At 38.2% G+C, this 21269-nt stretch overlaps 2 protein-coding genes across 11 annotated transcripts; one reads left to right on the top strand and one right to left on the bottom strand.

Moving 5' to 3' along the window:
* Positions 1-1010: 1010 nt before the first annotated feature.
* Positions 1011-12067, bottom strand: slc25a23a (solute carrier family 25 member 23a). 8 transcript variants are annotated; one of them, XM_077570351.1, is made up of 12 exons: positions 9420-9909; positions 9186-9220; positions 8302-8518; positions 6455-6578; positions 6257-6344; positions 5980-6091; positions 5132-5290; positions 4862-5014; positions 3777-3890; positions 3503-3670; positions 3268-3415; positions 1011-1917 (listed from the first exon to the last, which is right to left on the bottom strand). In XM_077570351.1, exons 3-12 carry the CDS (start codon positions 8494-8496, stop codon positions 1706-1708), a joined length of 1473 nt encoding a protein of 490 aa, XP_077426477.1. In that variant the 5' UTR covers positions 8497-8518; positions 9186-9220; positions 9420-9909; the 3' UTR covers positions 1011-1705. The 8 variants fall into 8 exon arrangements, with proteins under 8 accessions (XP_077426477.1, XP_077426476.1, XP_077426480.1 ...); XM_077570350.1 differs by having other exon boundaries at positions 9434-9909; XM_077570354.1 differs by lacking the exons at positions 9186-9220; positions 9420-9909 and adding an exon at positions 11941-12067.
* zfyve27 (zinc finger, FYVE domain containing 27) lies at positions 11403-21255 on the top strand. Of its 3 annotated transcripts, XM_077570358.1 has the most exons (14): positions 11403-11722; positions 12539-12776; positions 13133-13203; positions 13275-13461; positions 14223-14318; positions 15554-15666; positions 15757-15875; positions 16086-16157; positions 17362-17382; positions 17565-17585; positions 18840-18981; positions 19066-19112; positions 19205-19286; positions 20384-21255. In XM_077570358.1, the coding sequence occupies exons 2-14, from the start codon at positions 12541-12543 to the stop codon at positions 20449-20451; spliced, it is 1275 nt and encodes a 424-aa protein (XP_077426484.1). In that variant the 5' UTR covers positions 11403-11722; positions 12539-12540; the 3' UTR covers positions 20452-21255. The 3 variants fall into 3 exon arrangements, with proteins under 3 accessions (XP_077426484.1, XP_077426485.1, XP_077426487.1); XM_077570359.1 differs by lacking the exon at positions 17565-17585 and having other exon boundaries at positions 11404-11722; XM_077570361.1 differs by lacking the exons at positions 17362-17382; positions 17565-17585 and having other exon boundaries at positions 11411-11722.
* Positions 21256-21269: the final 14 nt, after the last annotated feature.

Raw genomic sequence — 21269 nt, 5'->3', positions numbered from 1 at the left:
TCTGGTCACCAGGGTAACAGGTAGCTATAACAATGACACCATTGTGCTTGTGGATATTCTCATTCATCCAGTTAATTTATTTCACAGGGCATTGAAACAAAAGTTTAGGACAGAACAGCCTGAGTGAGTTGGTATGGAAAACCCAATTATATCATCATTCTTTTGGGATTAAAACGACCAGCGTTAAGGCCTCTGTCGGGTAATAAATCGTTGGTTGGAAACTCGCCTATTAGTGTTGTACCTCTATTTTTTAAAGCTCACTTTATTTTCAATCAGTTTAAGTCTCATCCTGAATCTCTCAATGGGCATCAATTAGCCAGATTTGTGGCCATTTCTTCAAGGCGAGACGTCAACTCCTCCACGTTGTTTTCCATCTTGCGAAGTAACTCGGGAATCGTATCCAGTGTTTGATTGAGGTCGCTTCAGTGGGAGTATTTGCAACATGCCACAGTGATACGCTGGTATTGGGTCGGACCGGGACACACTGCCAGCAGCTGGGAGAACTTTGAGACTGAAATTGTGCTCCCGGAGCTATGGTGTGAACATTTTCGTGTGTCCCTGACATCGCGCTTGTCGTCGGAGTTATTGTAATTGCATGCTTATGAATATGCTTAAAATGCACTTGGTGTTGATTTTTTTTGTAAAAACAAGGTGGTGTGTGAACGTTTTCTTCTAAACAGAGGGGGCAGGATATTCTGCTTTTTGTGTTTGGCTTGTACAGTACACTAGCATTGTTAACAATGAGCCTTTATAGAACGTCTGAGCCTTTCCAAAGGTGTTTATAGGTTTGTTCTCAAGCTATTTTAACACTTTAAAATAGTCTGTTAATAGTGTGTAATAATAACAGACAAAGTGGGGACAGACCAATAGTATTGATTTGTGAAGCAACCAAGCACACGTTCTAATAGAAGGTATGATGGTCGCTGTCGAGAGAAGAGAAATTCATGGTAAACCAAGGACCCTTTGTATAGAAAATCAACCAGTAAGAGGGCTAACACTTGACATTTAAAATCCACATTTGCATTTATTAGAAATACACCAATCCAGACAATATAGTTACAGAAGGTATTCATTGAAAATATATATTTTTTTTAAAAAAAGTCCATCATTAAATATAATAAGTTATTTTAAAATTGTAGGTGTACTGTAAAGACTTTACAGTCTTATAGTTTTGCTTGCAACACCACAATTCAACAGGATCACACATTTAATATTCCTTGTGCTGATAAGTCTTTTTTTTTAATGAGCTGTTCTGTGCTTCAGTGTTTCCTTCATTTTGCTTGAGACATTTCAGTCCTCAAACTGTAAAACACGTTAAGGATGCCCTTCGCACACTGGAACAATGCTCTTGACAGCCGTCTTATCTTCTCTACATTACACCTGTGAGGAGAAGAAAAGGCTGAGAAATCCTCTTGCAGTTATTTGGAAAACACAGAATCCCTTTGAGGTGCACCTGCTGCTTCTCAGGTAAGTTCATGCAAGATGTTGTTTGTAAATACGAATGAAGATGCCAGTACATGCAGGTCAACTCATGTGAGGTCATCCAAAGTCAGGGCCGTGCTATGACTTTTGTTATTGGTCCATCAAGACTTGCAGTCATAGGACTGTGAATCCATCCACTTTCAAAGTCCACATCTTCATGCAGGCTATACAGATCCGTATTTTCTTGCAGGTGAAAGTCACATCAAACCATCCATATATTTTTTTAAACTTTCCCTTTTCCTCCCCGCCTACCCTCCACGTCCACTCCAAGGGCTATCCTCGTGTACTCGTATGCAACGTAGGACACGCTGACAGCAGGGATGATTTTCAGCAAATTGGGTGAAATCCCTCGATACAGGCCGGCCACACCCTCTTGTGTCACAATGGTATAAATTAAGGTGGACATTGATGGCTTAGCGGATCCTTTCATTGAGGCTAAAGAAGAGAGTGGAGAAAAAAACTCAATTAACAACCTCACTTAGGAAAAGATGTTTTGTGTGCTCCATCGGAGCAGCATGTATGCAATATATAATGCCAATGGTCATGTAGAGTGGTGTCATTCCTGTATTGCATTCTTGCAGCTTGTCTAAACAAACGCTGCAAATGCATTTTATTTTTGTAGCTGCAATGCGCCATTTTTACTACAGAAAATATGTTAATGCGAACAACACATTATAACTGTGTGAGAGATGGGGATTTGTTAACTACCGGTAAAGTCGGCAGGCTCATGGTGGAATTTCACAATCGCAAGCCACCTTGGAGACAAACAATACATCATCCTAGTTGACATTTAGTTAGTGTGCATCGCTCCAATAAAAGATGATTCTTTACGACTCTCAATACATGGGCTGCGATCCCATTCGAGGACGGTTACATTTTAAAGTGGAACGATTCAATTTAGATTCATTGGGATTACGATTCGATTTGGTTCGGCCCACTTCAAGAGGGTATGATGCAATCACACAATGAGGTTTTTGTTGTCATTTTACAACATGAATGAACTTGTCAGTACTGTAAATGTGGGATTACTTTCAAAGATATATCTCTAATAAAAGACTCAAATTGTTTTTTTATTTGCTGTCCGATACTATACTATAACTTGACCTGATGTGTAAATAATAGTATTTGATTTAAGTAAATATGATGTAATGATACAAATCTATCAAATAACATTATTAATTTCTGTACTAAGTGATATTTGAAATCGTGCATTAAGCATTTTAAGTTTTTTGTTTGTATTTCTTCAGTTAAAATTGTTGACATTTTATGATTTACTAGATTACAGTATTATGCAAATTATGCTGAAAGCTCATAACAAAACTTTGCCATTGAATATTCAAAAGACATTTGAAAAAAGAAAAATCATGTATAAGTTAAAAGGAACACAGATCTTTAAAAAAACAAGATTCAGGACCAGACTGATGGAGCGTTGTGTTGCCGTAAAAGGAATCAATCTATGGAACAATTTGAATAAAGAAGCCAAAGTGCTCATTTTAAAAAATACATAAAAAAAAAAACTAAATCCAGCTTGTTAAATAAATATGAATGAGGTCATTTTCTGTTACGAATGTCAACAACCGAATTGTAAATTGGGAACAAAAGTCATGTAACTGTGGGACCAGCTGTCACACTTTTTTCTTTTTTTTTTGTGGTTTATTTTGTTTTTAAATTAAATTATTTTTTTCTGCTCCTTTTCATTCAACATCGCAGAATATAGTTTTATATTATATTGTATTTTTTTTTCTTTTACAAATAAATGAAATAAATGATCAAATCAAATCAAACCTTGAGCTTGCATTCTGGTACGGATCAATGCGAGGGGGTAACTTGCCAACTGCCCACAGGTGCCGGAGATTGCACCACAGCCAACCAGGACCATGACCCCTGGGTCCGCCACTCCTCTGTTCCTACTTAGCCACGCAAACTTCAGTGTCTGAGGAATAGATACCAAGTTGGAAGAAATAAACAAGACGTACATAGAGTAAACTGTAGATACATGCTACAATCACGTCCACCTGACCTCATAGACTGCCAAGTCAATGCCGGCGTAAGGCACAATACTCAACATGTTAGGCACATAACCCTTGTAAAAGGCTGCAACTCCTTCCCTCTGCAAGATTTGTTTGGCGCAGTCAGACATTCCTGAGAACTGGCCTGTTTTTCTAAGCGCGAGTCGGGTTTTCAGCACCTGTCAAGGAAAAAAGTGATGGAAGCCAAGTAAGAGAATGGATAAACAATTACTGTACGCATTGTCAATTGCTGTCTTGAGGATGTGTGTTACGACTTGAAATCACCTCCAGTGGGTAGATGACTGTCTGAGCAGTCGCACCAGCCAACGAGCCAGCAAGAAATCTCTCATAAACCCTCAGAGTTTTCGTATCCTTCTTGCCATACATTATATGTTTGATCTACAAACAATTAAGGTAGTAAGCCAAACATTTACAAAAAAAAGAATAATAAAAAAAAAAAAGGAGCACAGTTGATACAATGACTTCTACATACAGTATGGAATGTAGGCTAAAGCTACTGAACAAAGAATATTCCATTTCGAATCGCTACTGCCACCTGCTGACGAAAAATGAAACTGCACATACCTTTCTTCACATACGCACCACGGACATATTATGTCACATCCGCAGACAGGGCTCGGGAAATTCTAACCCTATTCCAGTCTGAAAACTATTGGCCAGAGGCTTGCAGGAATACCCATTGTGTAAATCTACTAATTAGAAGGCACTTCAATCATAAATGGTCAAATAAAAAGCTTACTGTAAAGTTATTATTTTTATCCCTATCACCCGAAAATAGCAGCGGCACATTGTATAGAATATATATTGTGGTGATATTTATTTTTATTTTGTCTTCATGAGCATACTCAATATTGTAGTAATCCATAAATAATCCAGTTACATTACTTTAATATTATGGTACTTGGATTACATTACTAACTAATTTTTTTTAGCAGGTAACTTGTAACTGTAATGGATTACATTTTAAAAGTAACCCTTCCAACCCTGGCCCCGTACGGGCCACTGAAAACAGATGTTAGGCCGCAAATGGCCCCTGGGCCGTAGTAAATCATGGCATACGGTAGGTACACTGAGCATGGCAAATTGATGGTGCGCTAACATTTTAAGTCTGGGCAAATGACCCAAATGTCGCAAAAGAGAAAATAAATTTCTGATTATTAGAGAATTTACTTAAAATGTTAGTGGATACATCAACCATCTCACCACATTACATGGAAATGAGTCGTTTTTTTAAAATTTAATCCTTCTAGCAAACTAACTAAAACATACAAAATTGCTCTCATACTTTTGTGCTAAAAATGTTCACAGACAATGAAAATAAAAAGGGAAAGGAAGAAAGTGTTATTTACCTTCTCATAAGCTGTAAATTTGATTGCCGTCTCTGGGGCAATTTTAAGAACATTGATTCCATTGCCTCTCCAAAAGGACTGCACTCCTCCCTCCTTTAGCATGTACTGAAAACCACCCAGCACATTCCCACTAAACAGAGAGGAACCATGAACCTGCCAAAGCATGACAACGAAGATGTTTCCATGTGTGACACTTACTGACAATGAACAGTAAATAAGAGTGGTCCTTTAATGGTGATTTGGTTCTGATCACATATGCTACTGATTGACCTGCCGGAAGACTTTGAGACGATCTAAGGGGGCGGTCCCGCTCCGTGATACGCATCCAGCCAAGGCTCCTGCCATCAGCTGCCGCCACACATAGCCAGACTTTTTCTCCTCTTCTGAAAATTCATCTGGAACTGTCAGCTGCTCACCTAAGTCCAACATCTAAGGAAGGCGGGAATTTTTTACATTTTTTGCTTCCAGACAATGTGAAGAACTTTTGTGTGTGTGTTATTTTCAGGTATAAGGAATGTGTGTCGCATTGGATGCTTTCAAATACATCACGCCCGGCTGATTATCAGTGGGGAAGTCAATCCAAAAATGTTCTCTACAAAAATATGTTGTATGCAGCCCCATTAGTCTAAACACTGCATTCTGATTAATATTGCATTCGTGGAATATGAGTTTAGCAGCAAAATAAAAAAAAACATTTTTAATCCTTCTCAGGGGGCGGCCATTTTGCTACTTGCTGGTGACTAAAAATGACATCACAGTTGCACATGGCTCAGCTAAACAGGTGAGCCATGAATAATTGTTACCTGAGCTAGAAACTTTTTATCCATCTAGAAATTGTATCCATCTCAGGGGGCGGCCATTTTGCCACTTCAACTGAAAATGACAACACAATTGCTCAGGGCTCAGATAACGACCAATCACGGCTCAACTTTTTCTGGAGCTAAACCGTGATTGGGTGTTGATTTAGCTCATTAGCACAAACTCAATATTAAATAGAATATCGTGTTTAGACTACTGGGGGGAAATACAGCATATTATTGTAAATACTTTTGGGGATTGACTTCCTGTTTAAAAGTAATTTTGTTCTTTATAATGTATTTTCATGTGTGTAGCCTTGCCATTGAACGTTTCCAGTAGCGCGCCACTTCCTCCATGTTTGTGAGAGGGTTAAACAGAAAGTAGTCCCGCCACTCAATCCAGTCAATGGTCATGGTCCCGTCCTTGTCTATACTGGGTGACACACACATACACATAAACAAGCTTGATTGAAGAGGGAGATAAGTGTTTGGAAATGGCATTGAAAAGTGAAAACACCACAGTGCTTTACCAGCACAGTGCCAATATGATTATAAAGACCATATGAATGATTTTGCACTAGTGACACAGATCCCAGACCTTTGTAAAATCCTGGTGGCAGCCCTGAGACTGATGTCTAAACCAACAGCACGTAGAGACTGCTGGATCTCTGTTGCATCTATCTCGCCTGGGTGTAGTCATTCAGACAAATAAAGCAAGAGACATGCCATATGTGAATTTTAAAACAATGGGGGCCCATTGTGGTGATTAAAATGTGTTCGGCAGGCTGCCACAGACCATCATTGTTCTTGTCCAGGCTGCGAAACATGAGTTTGAGCTGCTTTTCATGGGTACGAAGGTATTGAATGAACTCCTCAAAGTCAAGCACTCCATCCTCGTTGGTGTCCCCCACTTCTACAATCTGAAAACACAGACGATTAGGTCTGGAAATGGGTAAATAAATTGCTGTTAATGGTAGCTTTCAGCGGAATCATTGGAACCTCTTAACATCCCTGAGTTTGGAAAAAGTCAGTGGGGGAAATTGTGCACTGAACTCTTTCAGAAGGTCAGAGTTGCCATGACCTATTATGTTACTAAAACATTAGGTCAAACAAACACATTTAATTTAATTAATCCAAATGATTATTTTGAAGGACGGCAAATCCCTGGCAGCCAAAAGTGGTTTGTCACCCTGGTAGTTTGCCATTCTCATCTTACGAAGTCCTGCTCCATGCAACCAAAATAGACATCATGTTGACCACACAAACGCACACACTGGGGAAGTGACAGCCAGCCAACTATATAACCCACATGCTTTGGCCAAAACAAATGGAGGAAGACGGAGAGGACAGCGACAGATAATGTGTATACAATAAAGTTGGGCAAGCACATCCTTTTTTAAGAGGAATTATCTTTCAATTCTCAAACATATTAAACATTTTCATTAAAATGAAGAACAATAAAATATTTTAGAAGACAAAAAATGAATTAAAATGACGCAGGTTCTGTTTTAAAATATGCACTTTACCAAAAAACAACAACAACACATACTATCTGTAGTGGCAGAGTAAAATGAGATGTCTTATTTCCTTCAGTATATCCTCTTTCATCTGGTTGCACAAGGTTTGAATGACTGTTTAGGAAATCCACATTTGGTAGGCAGTTTGTGCTGCCTATCTAGTCTGCAGTTAGATTAAAAGTGAAAAAATGATTATAGAATCTTTGTTCACAGGATTATTAGAATCATTATCGTTGACTGTATATTTTTATAAATTATTTTTAGTCATCAGAAATATAGCTCTTTTTATATAGAGTGGGGCAAAAACATATATTTGGCCAGTTTCCCATCGATTTCCTATTGGATTTTGGCCAAATATTTTTTTTTATTCAACTGTATACCAGCACTTTATATTGACAAGCAGAAAAATCAAATGTTCTTCCAATCAACCTTTTGCCATTTTTCCAACGGATACAACAGAATTAGTCATGGCTCCCAGCAAATATATCGGCTTTGTACATAATTAAACAAGCTCACATTTAACACTGAGTAAGTACATTTGAGACAAGATCATTATATCAGTATTCATACTTTTTTGTTTATTTGCTGGTTATCTGTGATTTTTTTAAATGTAAAATAAGTACCTTGGCTTAACAAAGGTGGTTGTTCAACTAACCTAATCAATAATCTCCTAAATAAAAGCTCAAGTTATTAAATACGTCTTATATCATCGCTGTCCTGTGAAAAATACTTCTGTCTTTTTTTTCTTTCCTTTTTTTACATTTTATGTTTATGGGATGAAACTGAATGCAACTGTTAGCCGGACATAATGGTTACGTTGGCTAGCATTAGCATGATCTGTGCTGTGTCAAATTTACAAGACATATTTATTTTCACTGTACAGGGACTTTAAAACACCGGAAGACTGAAATCATCATTATGGCCTGTACAGCATTTTAACTGAGAGCAAAAAGCAGAGCAAAAGAATAGCAAACTCATTTATTAAGACCGCAAATTAAGTGATTAAAGCTCCATCATTTCAATCAATATTTTGATCAGTAACGTTTTCAATTTTCTCTTCATACTTCATACATACATGGCACTGCATTATATACGAATCCAGGTGAGTCCAGGTGAACGGTCTTACCCTCTCCAGTGAAGCTCTGGACAGCCCTCGACCCGCCAGCCCTTTACGTAGTTCATGTATGTCAATAGATCCATCTTTGTTGAGATCCAACTGTTCAAACAGCTCTGCCCAGAACTTCTCTCTCTCCTGGTCTGGTCCAGAGGATGTCATGTCCTGGCAGTGGGCCCAGAGGAGCCAAGTCCTTGCAGGGGCCATGGCGGTGGTGTTGTCCGGTCAGCTGGGTAGAATCAAGAATGTATTAGAGCAAATCAATCGCTGTAGCCTGACCTCCAACAATATAGTACATCTTTTAAGGTTCACTTTACATGCTCAAGAAAAAAAGGCATGTACAATATTAGTACAGGGGTTTGTCACTGGTGGCAGCCCTGTGTTCGTACCGGTGGTACCTTCAAGGGGTCTGCTTTAAACCCTTGACACAGAGGTTGGAGTAAGTTGAACGTCATCAGCAAGTCTCAAATCTTAACCTTCAAGTTTTAAGCAAGTCTCAAGTTACTGTGGCAAAGATAAATCAAGCCAAGTCGATTTCAAGCAAGTCAAGTCGTCATTTGGGTTAGGCAACTTAGTCATATACAATTTTGTTCAGTCACAACATACCATAACTTATTATTTTTCTTATTTTATATATTAGATTGATCCTAACCGCATGATAAAAGGCAGAATAGACAGATCAGAGAATACAGACATGTTTTATTAAATGTATGCACTTTTACTGCTGATCAAATATAATGGAATGTGTAACTAATCTCGCTAAAGGAGAATTAAGTTGAATAATAAACAAAATAATTGAACAATGTGTGTGCACAGTGCAAACAACCATTGATAGCATGCTTAGCTCTTAATGATGATTAGATACTACACATTGAGTAATATACATGTACACTGACCTTGGCTGAATGTGTTATTGCATTAAAATGTATCCCTGCAATTCAGACAGCAAAATTTTATTATTTTTTCAGAGCACAACAACAAAACAAAGCAAAACAAAACAAAGTAGCCTATAGCTGAGATTATATCACATAGGGATTCAACAGGAGTTTAACCAAACACAAATAATATAATAAAGCCTCCAAAATTCTTAAATGTGTGTAACTGCATCTGCTTCTAATGAGGCGACTCACTCGTTCGCTTTTACCTCCTGACTTCCATGGCACGATACAGAGGATCTGGCCACAAACTTAACACCAATCGATCACACAAAATCTCAGGGTACATGCTGGTCCGAACTTCCGAAGGAGGTGTTTGTTGCCCAAAACAACCTCGTCAAGTGTCGCGTAAACATGCGAGCGCCTCCTCCTACAGGAGAACCAGGAAGCGAGACAAACCAGCTACGGTGACGCCCTTCCACGTTAAGGAGTGTCCGAAAAAAAATGTCCTTGGTGGGCTTCAGGTGGCGGAGTGGTTCCGTCACTTGCTTACGATGAAGGTTGGCGTGGGTTCGCTTCCCCGCCTGGGAGACCGTGTGTGTTTGTTTGCGTGAGTGAGTGGAAAAAAAAAAAGATGTCCTTGCTCGTGTCCCCTTAGAGCCCCGCAGTTTGTCGTTCATCGTTAGATATTGAGTAATTTGTGATTCTTTGAGCTCGAGTGTGCATGATTTTCGATTAGCGACTACTACAGACGACAGGAGGGGTGGTTATCCCAACCTCTTTTGGCTTGTGCACCCCTGAACCTTTTTGTCATAGGAGTACGAGTACCCCCTCACTTATATCTATTGATGATTCTCTAAGAGTAGAACGTAACACAACTGATTATTAAATGAAAACAATTTTATTTTGTTTCCTTAATTTGGACATTTAATTCACATGTCTTCATTTTATCTCAAGCATTAAAATAAATAATGTGCCTCCTTGAATAGAAAAAAATACAGCAATATGTATATAAAAAAAACGAATCAGAATAAAGAATAAACCTGCCTTTTCTCTTATAACAGTTACAGCAAAAAACGACATAAAAATTGTTGGTCATGAACATATCCATGTTCGTCCTACAGCACTTGAATGTATCGCAATTAAACACTTAGGCCATTAACCAAGCGGGTGTGTGCCTTTGTGGTCCATGGGTGGTATTTTATTTTTAAATGGCTTGGTCAGAACCATCAAAAAGCCCAAAATGGGTCAAAATACTGCCTAGGGGTAACTGACATCGAATGCCTTCATATTTTCAACTCTTTAGAACTTAATGACCAATTTATTTGTCCCTTGGACATGTTTGAAATTAGCAGGATTTGGCTGTTCTTTGCTCCGGGCCGCTACCGGCCTCACACCGTCCTCGGGGGCAGCCTTCATCAGAAGGACTCGGGCCCCCACCGGGCGGCGCCGGGCAATGCGACCTTCAGTATTCATTTCCCGCGCCCCCGCGGGTGGGGATTCGGCACTGGACCGGCCCTGTGCAAAGATGATGAATCATCAGCGATCTTCCACAATATTCTTAAACATTGTTTGATTTGGCATAAATGAAATCCTTGTGAGTCATGACTGTTAAACAACTGTTTTTTACTTTTGACGTCTCAATTTCTCATAGCCTAATACTGTGAAAGTACAAACAAATGATTTATTTTTGTAGTGTGATCACTACATTGAATATGAACCATATGGGGTATATGCCACGGAGGAGGCGGGACTTCCGACTTCCTGGTTTTCACACATCAGCTTTGTTTCCGTTTCTTGTTTGCGACGTGTGGGCCGCGTCCCAGTTCTTGCGCCGCCGCCTTTGTGCCCCTCGGTAGCGCGTTCCCGTCGACGACGGGTGCTAGTGTGTAGTGTGTCTGTCTCAGTTGTTAGAAGCATTTCAGAGAGTTGAAGAGTTGGGGGGCGCAGGGGTGGGGGTGCGAGTGTTGGAACCCGGAAACAACTCTGATGTGTGAAATTCGGGAGTGGGAAGTCCGTGGCATCTACCCAATTGTATTTGTTGACCCAGTGCTATTCATGAGCAGAAAATGTCACTCTTACTGTTGTGAATTTTCTACATTAACTACGTTTTCTAAAGACAAAGACTGACCAGTTGTTTGCATAACTGCATAATTGATAACACTTTTGTTTGCCTTTCCTCCTTTGATTCACGGACTTGCATCTAAAACCTCATCCCCGTCTGTCATCGACTGCATTGGTAATATGTTTGTTGAATTTTCGACGATCGATTACTCAGCCTGGAAGAACAGGAAGTAGATCATCTTAGGAGCTAGCATAGCTAGCCGGGAAATAGCCAGACGCTGACATAATATCTCGTCAAAAAGGCAGGACACACTTAATCGTTAGCACAAGTCGGTGCTCATGCAAATACGCTGCTGTCATGTTGTCTGGGTCGATGAAGTTGGAGGCTTCTCCTTCCTCCAGGATTTTTATGTCGGCAGGAATTGCTAGTGTCGCCTGAGCTTCTTCTGGCCGCTGCTGCGGTTCTCAAGCTGTGTTTGGACACGTAGCTCGGGGTGAGTTATCTCATCAACGAGCTAGATGAACGTAATATAATTTACATCCCTTTGGCGTAACTTTACAGTTACCTTGCATCTTACAACCACGTAATTTCGTGTTTGACTATTTAAAAATGTTGCAAATTTGGGGTTATGTGTATGATCCCATTGCTTCAAGTGACCTGAGTGATTAAACGTTGCTGATTAAACCGCAAATGAGAGTTAATAAAACTCACCTTTGTTGGCTGGAACACCTTTCACGTCTCTATTGATTGCCACATCTGTGAGGGTCAAAGTGTCATCTTGTATTGATCCCATGCAAGATAACGGAGAAAAACAAACAAACAAAAAAAACCACAATGTTCTTCCTAATCCATCTATTTAGGAATGATTGCAATTCGTTGACATTGACGTGGCGTGTGTTGGTAATGCGAACATATGCTATAAACCTTTGGGAGAAAATAAAACCCCTGAACATATATAACATATATATCAATTACTTTGAACAAGAAAATTAAGCTTTAAATATTTGTGAATGAAGTAACGGATTACAACATTCGTAAAAGAGCACTGTACTATGAACAGGTGTGTGTTTTTCTGTACCAAATATCAATTTAAAAAATATATCAATTGTACTATTATCATCTCAGATTCATATTGTTCACTTACCTACAGGAATGAGTAGCCTACAAACTGTACAGGACTGATTGTATGCGCACCAAATGGTTTAGCTGATGTTACCGAATTCTAAAATACTGTCTCAATAGCAATTCTGTAATAAGAGTAACATCATTACCATAATCTTAATCTTTGTGTTTTTCTTACACTGCGCAGGAATGATGATGCACATTGCAGCGGCGTCACCGGACCCTTACCAGGGTGCAGGGGAAAGAGGGGAGCTGGTGCACACTATATCCAAGGAGACTCTGGGGTCTCCAGACGCTTCTGAACTGGGAAGCCCGAGATCTACACTGAATTTTGACCTCCTCAACATGGTTGTGTCCTATAAGAGAATGGCGCTTTTTCTGGAACCAGTTACAGATGCGATGGAGCTGGCCCGCTTCCTGCTAGGGTGTGTGTTTAGAACACTTGTTGAACCCAATCCAGACTATTCAGGGATGCTGGTTGACCTCCAGTTTGTTCAAATTTTGGAACAGGTTTTCCTATAGGAAATAGTAGTTAGCATTTTTTTGGGGGGGATCAAACAGTTTCCTTCATAAAATGTTTATTAACTGTACAGTGTTTGAAGTAACATCTACTGTATAGTTTTTGCAGAAAAATTCAAATCATTCAGTCAAATCAGAATGGTAAAATTTCAGCTGCATCATTCAAATTTAGCTGTTCCATTGTTCCTGCGACCCAGTTGAAGTTACCTGGTCTTGTCTTCAATAGCAGAGGTCATGTTGAGAGTCTGATTTTATTTTCCAGGTGGAGGATGCCCCTGTGCTCGCTGGTTGTTTGTATATTCCTCAATGTCTTCTTCTGCACTATTAATGAAGGTAAGTCAAGGCTATATCTTTCAATAGTGGGCCTGGTGGCTAATACTAACTGACCTCTTCTTCTCCTTCAGTGGGTTGGTTGTCACTATGTTTGGTGGCAGTCACAGTGCCTGCGGCCCTGGGCTACCTGCAGGACAGGTGCTGGGGCAGAGCCTCAGAAGCGGAACTCCAGAGGAGGCACTATCATGCCGTACACCGCAGAGATTTGCAGACGGTGCACCTCAGTAAACAGGAGGCTATGCTGGAAGTCAAAGACCTGTAAGAATTGCTGACATTTTTGTTTCGCTGACTGATTATTTGTCATTTTACTGTAAAAAATCTCAAGACAAACTAATTTGATTTGAAGTTATAATACACAGGAAACTTGAGAGAGAAAATTCAACACAACCTCTTTGTGTTTCAATCGTGCTATTGATATTAATGTATGAGTACAACTGAACCTCTAAATGTATTCATTTGAAATTATGTAAATAAGAATTGTATATGTTTTAAAATAAAACTGTTTGTTTGTTTCTGATAAGTGTTGCTTAAAGGGTAACAACATAGCCACAGATGATACTTGTTAGCCCATGTGTCTATGGAGTTTCCCATTGTATGTTTACATTCACAACGTAGTTCTTTGTATTGTGTTTAGTTTTACAGTAACCTTTAGATGAGAGTGACAAATGTCTTGAAGCCAATTTTTTGGAAGGTTTTTGTTTTTCTAATTATATCTGTCAAACTGTCATTTGGTGTGAGGCCAGTAGTGTTACCTACCACCATACAATGCTCGTACCTCAAGATTGCGCTCGCAAGCCGAGACAAAAAAAAATTCATCCGAACGATGGCTCGTATCTTGAAAACCGTGTCACTTGCATCTTAAAGTATTGTACATACTGTAAATGTATACAAGCAAGTGAAAAGTCAGTTTTCCATAATATGGCCCCTTTAAAATGTGTACAAGGAAATGGCATGGCATGATTATGTGTAAAAGGAATTTCCATGTTTTCTCATGGGCTCATCATCTTTCCTGTCTCCAGGTTGAAGCATCTGGATGACATGCTGACTTCAACCTGTCAGTCAGCAGAAACACTTTACAAGGTCCTGTACTGGGACAATCACATCACATCATCAAGGTAAAGTATAGCAGTTCATTATCGAGGTGTGTTGTATGTTGAATACTATTGGAACTTAACAACTAACTTGTCAGTAAGTTAGCCATTTTTTCATTATAGTCAGGGCAGAATTTGAAATGACAAAATGAGCGTTGTCACTTGTACTAACTCACTGGTGTTGTTTTTGTTTACCATTAATCACTGCCATTGACAGCTATAGACGTCAAAAATTCATTTTAACTATTTTTATTAGTTTAACTTGTTTTTTTCTATTTTTGTTAACAAGAGTATGAAAACCTAGATTTTTTTGTACATTTAGAACGGATATAAAATTTGTGATTAATTGTGAGTTAACTAGTGAAGTCATGCGATTAATTACAAATATAAATTTTAATCGCCTGATGCCCCTAATTTATAATAATCTTTTCTTTTTAACAAAAAAAAGTAAAAAAAAAACAAAAAACATTTTAATAATTTTTTTTTTAAAGAAAAAAATATTTAAAATTAGGGGCGTCGGACGATTACAATTTTTAAACGTAATTAATCGCATGACTTCACTAGTTAACTCCCGATTTAAATATAATAATAATAATAATAATAATATATATATATATATATATATATTTTTTTTTTTAAAGGAAAAAATTAAGGGTGTCTGGCGATTACAATTTTTAAACGTAATTAATCGCATGACTTCACTAGTTAACTCACGATTAATCACAAATTTTATATCTATTCTAATACAACAACTCAGTTTGCATACTTTTGTTAACAAAAGTGGGGAAAAAATGTAAAACTAATAGAAATAGTTCAAATGAATTTTTGACGTCTATAGCCGTCAATGGCAGTGAATGAGTTAAAGATGATCCAGGACTCCAGTCGGTGTTACCATGGCGACGATGGAATTGCTGTTCTTTTTCAAGCCGGTGTATCATCAAATGATTGTTATAATTAGATTCCTCTTTGTTGTAGTGCAAAGTGCAGTTTTATTAATACTTGAATGGGATTTTAAACAAGTTACTCAAGAATTTCTGTTCCATTTCTACCTTCGCACCTTTATCTCCTCAGATTCAGAAGAGACCAGGGCCCCACTGATTATTTTAGGCTGATTTGTCTCCAAACTTTTTTCGGTCCCTTAACACTTGCAACAAACAAAGATATGAATTACAGGCAGATTTGATGGTTTTATGAATCTGTAGTATTTGTTTAACTTAACACCAGAGAGGAGAGAACATTTACGTCTCATTTCTCCCTAGGTTTTATGTAGGATTGTTTACAGTGGCGTGTCTTCTCTACCTCGCTCCTGTGGGTTGGGTGATTGCTGGTTTGAACAGCGCCATCTTCCTTTGGAATAAAGACTTCCACAGAGGTCAGCTCAACATTACACTTAGCTTGATGAGATGATGTAGTTCAAATAATTTCACGACTTAAGTTGTTTCTGTTGTCCATTGTGTTTCAGTTTTGTTGGACCTGAAGAAGCTGTTCCATGTCGGTCAGGTCCCGACCTCAGAGGTAGCCTGTGAAGAACTGGAGCACAGCAATGTAGTGGACAGGACGCCCACGCCAACCAGTCTGGAGGTGAGAGACACTCGGATGGAAACAACTAAGTTGAGTAGTTATGATGTGAAGTACACTATAAGGCATTGGCATATCAAAGGAGACATATGCGCTTTTTTGGGGGGTAAAACGGCAAATGCCATAGTATTGTTTTGGCAATGCTATAATGGCCATATTTCTCTTTCTTTGAATGGAATTGGAAAAATAAATAATTAATATGTTTCCTTGCAGGACATATCACCTGGCAGTGTGGAGGAAGCAGAAGAAGCTGAGCCCGATGAAGAATTTAAAGATGCAATTGAGGTATTACAGTTTTGCCTGTAGTGCTGTTTGTGCATTAAGCATTTCCAGTACGCATTTACACACCAGTCTCAGCAAATGTGTACTGTATTTAAAGTCGTTGGTGGATTTACACATATGGCTTGGATTACTGATAGAAATTCATATCAAGACTGGTTGATAATAAATGATGAAATAGTTGGAACTTGGATCGTCACGCTAACGTGAACCTAGAGACAAAATTGGAAAATGTAGAACTGGTCTTAACTGAATGAGTTAATACTAAAGTAATATAATTAATTGGGTAATATAAAATGACAGTTGCAGTCGAATGTTAATTCAAATCTTTTTTTTTTTTAAATGCATTTATTGATTGCTGACTTTTGTTGATGACTGTCAGTAAATTCTAATAAAAACAAAAAACGGCACTTTCCACATCCATTTGGATTGATATTTTGCTGACCCCATAGTATTATCGTTGGATATGAAATGTTGTCCATATCACACAGCCTTAATTCACACCAGGCGCAGTATCATTTGCACGTCAGTTATTTTCCTCAATTTAAAATTAGTCCATTTAAATGTGAACATAATTTGAATTTAAACAGTGTCTGTTGAACTTTTTTTTTTTTTTTTAAACAATGTTTAGCTCTTGGCTGGTTTTAAGGCGTGAGAGGCCGTACCTTTTTGTATGTTGTTGTACAGTTAAATAGTGTGCATATTTCTTTAAGGGGATACTTGACTCATTTAGCCATTTTCAGTAATAAAAAGTAAATATTTTGTCTAGAGTTAATTTGATAACTTCATTATTTTTCATGTACAATAAATACGGTACATTTAAAAACACATTTAGCCACTTGCAGTTAACGACAAATTGCAGCTGACCCGTTTCCTGGGTTTGGTCATGTGATGTTAGCAAACACAGCCATGGAGGCATGCGGGATGTCATCTTCAGTCGACAGCAGGTGGCAAAAATGTGTTTTGAAAGGTATTAATTGTACATTAAAAAGTTGTCACGTTAATTATAGATAATCTTCTTATTGCTGAAAATGGCTAAATGAGTTAAGTATCCCTTTAAACACAGGTATAACACAAGTTCAACAATATCAATCATAATCATAAATTGCCACAACAAACATATAAATGATTTCAATTTCCTCCTCCCTGGCTGGAAGAAAAATATTGATGATGTCATTCCTGTTTATCTCCTGCTTTCCACTGGAATTAGGAAAGTTCCATTTCCCTGCAGGTGAGTGTTGGCCCATGTCTGCTGACATCTTGGCAATCCTGGCCTTTTCTTATCTCCCTTGTGTTAACTGAACACATTCTGTACTGGTGCTGTATTTAGAATCCTGTAGCATGTTTTTAATGAAGCAGCAGCATGGATGCTTGTTTGTAAAGTTGTATTGTGTTATACTGCATCCCACAAAGGAAACCCCTTTGGTGTTAGTGGTAAGTGGATTTTCCAGTACCTTCCATTCATGCATCCAACAGTGATGTTGTGTGCGTGTATAAAGTGCTCATTGTGTTCATGCTGTCTGCATGAGGGGCTCATCTTTATTCTTAGTCTAAGATTGATTTTCTGTGTTAACGTCAGTATGTGAGCCGTACATGTTCTTTAGGACAGTGTATGGATTTGTTTATTTTACACTGTGAACCTATGCATTGCATTCCGGGAAGTGTAGTAGATCATTTTACTATGCATGTGTATGTATGTTTGTTACTGCATGTACAGTATCTTGGTTCATCACAGTTTTTGTTATACAAACAGGGATGTGATTTTTCCGCTAATTCGCGGAATTCCGCTTTTTTTATCTCCCCCCCAAAAAAAAAAATTCAGATTTTTTATTTATTTATTTTATTTTATTTTTTTAGTAGTTCATTGTGTATGCACATCACTCCGACAGATAACATCTTCTGCTATAACAAAGACATTTGTGGTATGCTCTAATATGAGTTACTTTTCATTTGGTCATGATACAATTATTTGTTCATGAAATTTGAACTCTTCAACATTATTTATGTGTTAACTTAGTAATCACATTAGTTAGATATGATGATATTTTCAGTGATAGTTTTTAAAAGCAAAGGCAGTCCAATGTTTTTGAATGTGACTGATTTTGAGTTGACTAAAACTGCCATTTTATATGGGATAGTTCAATATACATTGAAAATTTATGCTGTTGTTTTGTCTATTTCTTTGTCATGTGAGTGCATTGAAAGTACTTAAAAACACGGAAAACCCATGAGCTCCGGGGGGCTGCGCCCCCCTTGTCCCCCCACCAGGGCACTGCCCTGGACCTAGCTGGGTGCCAGCGGCCCCCCCAGACCCCCGGCTAAATTTTCAGATAATTTCACTTTGGTCAAATCACATCCCTGTACAAACTGTATAACATCTAAAGTGGACAACCATCCACTCAGTCAGTGGCTGACCTCTGATTTGGGTGTATTTCCAATTTCATGTAGAAATTAAGTAATGGAAACTCATTTTTGTGATAAAAAAATTAATAAATTTAAAGCAAATTTTCCTCCAAAAAAAGGATAAGTATCCCAAATGACAAATACATCCTTGTGGGTGTTTGAAATTGAAAGTACCAATAAAGTTGTAATCTTGTCATTGTCATGCATTTATCACCGTAATAGTTACGTAATGTAATTGGTGCACTCTGTGGGTCTTCTCTTGTCTTCCTCCCGCCCTTTTTTTAGGAGGATGATGATGGTCAACTCGGAGCGCCTGAGTTTGACAGCGTCTCTGAAAATGGCCTCCTGAGCCGTAATGAACCCATACGCAGCAAAGTGTCCAAGCTGACAGAGAAACTGCGCAAACGCTACCCCACCACCAGCGCAGGTCAGAGTGGTGTGACAAAGTCATTCCGGTTTTGAAGTAGCTGCCATCATAATACTGGCGTGCGTTTTGTTTCCCTTTCCAAAGGCAACTGTGCTAGCTGCAATGCTGTCTTCTCAGTGCTGAAGAAAAGGGTGAGACTTGGAGAAGTCACATTCCAAGTGTTCACAACGCATTTGATTAAATATGAATTTTCAACACATCTATCTCTCGCTTCCTGATGTAGAAGAACTGCAGTAACTGTGGCAACAGCTTTTGTTCACGATGCTGTTCTTTCAAAGTGCCAAGGTCTTGCATGGGGGCTACCGGTAAGACAAGAAAAGTCCAATTCAGTGGATCCTCAAATATCGGAAATTTAAACAGGGTGTCCACAAAAAGAGTTCCTGATTTTAAACGACTATAAGAACTTTATTGTAAAATTCTTTCAAACTTATTGGCTATGATTTATGCGGTATATGACAGTAGCTTTTCAAACGATGTGCATCACTCTAGTGATCAGGGGTCAGCAACGTTTACTCTCAAAAGAGCCATTTTAAAAATTTAAAAAAATAAATAAAAATCTGTCTTGTGCCGCAAAACATTGTGTTAGTGTTAGGTCTAATGTACTGAGGGCCCAATAGCTAATTAGAGCTGCACCATAATAGAAATATATGCAACATCCAATACTTTTTGAGATTCATTTTTTTACTTTTCGTCTTGCGTTTTTCATACATTTTTAGATTTTTCTGCCTTTCTTTCAAATTTCTGACATTTTTGGCTATTTTATGGACATAGTAATTTTCTGCCCCTCTTCTTCCTTTTTGTGGCTATTTTTGGACATTTTTTCTGCCTTTTTTTGCTATAAATTTTCTGACTTTGTTGGCTATTTTGTGGACATTTTATGGATTTATTTTGTTGTTGGGCATTTTATAGTTACTTGTTTACAAATATTTTCTTTCTGCTTTTTAAACATTAAATTCTCTGACATATTTGGCAATTTCATGGACATTTTATTGTAATTTCCTGCTTTTTTTCTTTTGGGACATTTTCTGGTAATTTTTAGGTCATTTAAAAAAAAAATTTCATCTACCTTTCATCTCCCTTTTTCTGACGACTTAAAATTTTTGACACTTTTTGAATACTTAACTATTCATTTTTTGTTTATCTAAAAAAATAAAAAACAAAAATTAGTTCTACAATTTATTAAAATATATAAAACTCCAGAAGGAGCCAAGGACAGGGACTAAAGAGCCACATGTGGCTCCAAAACCGCAGTTTGCAGACCCCTGCTCTAGTTTGCAAATATTGATGCAATAATCCAGCTCTGTCTGCATCATATCTGAAGTGTTCAAATTTTGTGGTTTGACTGTATGTACTGTTTAAAGGCAGCTCATTGTCCTGATAACATCTCCTTTTTTTTCCCCAGCTCCAGAGGCCCAGAGAGAGACTGTGTTTGTTTGCGCTGCCTGTAATTCCTCGCTCAAGTTACAATAACATAAAACTTGTCCGTGTGACCCAGTGGGATGCTCATCACCGTTTGCTCCTTGCCTTTGTTTTTAACCTCAGGCAAATGCATCCTTGAAGATCATCCTCACCTTTTCTTTTGTACCCATCCTTGTGTTACTGGATGTTGAGTTTAAGGACACTTGTGTGTTCCTTTGCTGAGCAGAGGGAAAGGAGAGCATGCATGGAGAATAGAATTACTGGTGCTCTCAGGCATCGCTTGCAAAATCAATGGCCATAAAAATTATTTGACTGACCACCAACATGATCAAATTTGAACTCTGGAGGATTGTTTTTAGAAAATGACAGGCTTGACAAGGTGTGGCAATGCACTGGATTAAAAAAAAAAGGGGGGGCGATATGGACCAGCATGCTTTTCCTCGTGTCGTTTGAGCTTTATGGGATTACATTATTTTACTCCTAACTGGATCAAAATTCCACCAACTGGAGTCACTTGATTGGACAGGGCAGCTGGGTCAAATAATCATCAGCCTCACACTCTTACAAGCAGGACTTAAAAGAATGGATGTGGAGGCATTCTAACTCAAGACTGACCCCAGATGCAATGTTGATTTAATGTTTATGCAGGCACTGATGATTGTAATTGCTTTGCTTTTATTGTAATCATACAATGGTTAATGTAATCCCTTCTTCTAGAGCTAATATATTTAATTTAAAACGCCTGAAAGTGAAAGTTATTTGATGGATGTTTTTATTTTTTGGTATGTATGTATATATTGTTACATCTTTTATGGGTGAAATATTCCATTGTTGAAATAAATGGTTAAACTCCAAGCTGTTTGTGTGTT

This window comes from Vanacampus margaritifer, chromosome 7 (genome assembly GCF_051991255.1).
Source record: "Vanacampus margaritifer isolate UIUO_Vmar chromosome 7, RoL_Vmar_1.0, whole genome shotgun sequence".
NCBI lineage: Eukaryota > Metazoa > Chordata > Actinopteri > Syngnathiformes > Syngnathidae > Vanacampus > Vanacampus margaritifer.
Note: the sequence above shows the minus strand (reverse complement) of the source record. Positions and strands in the feature narration are given on the sequence as shown.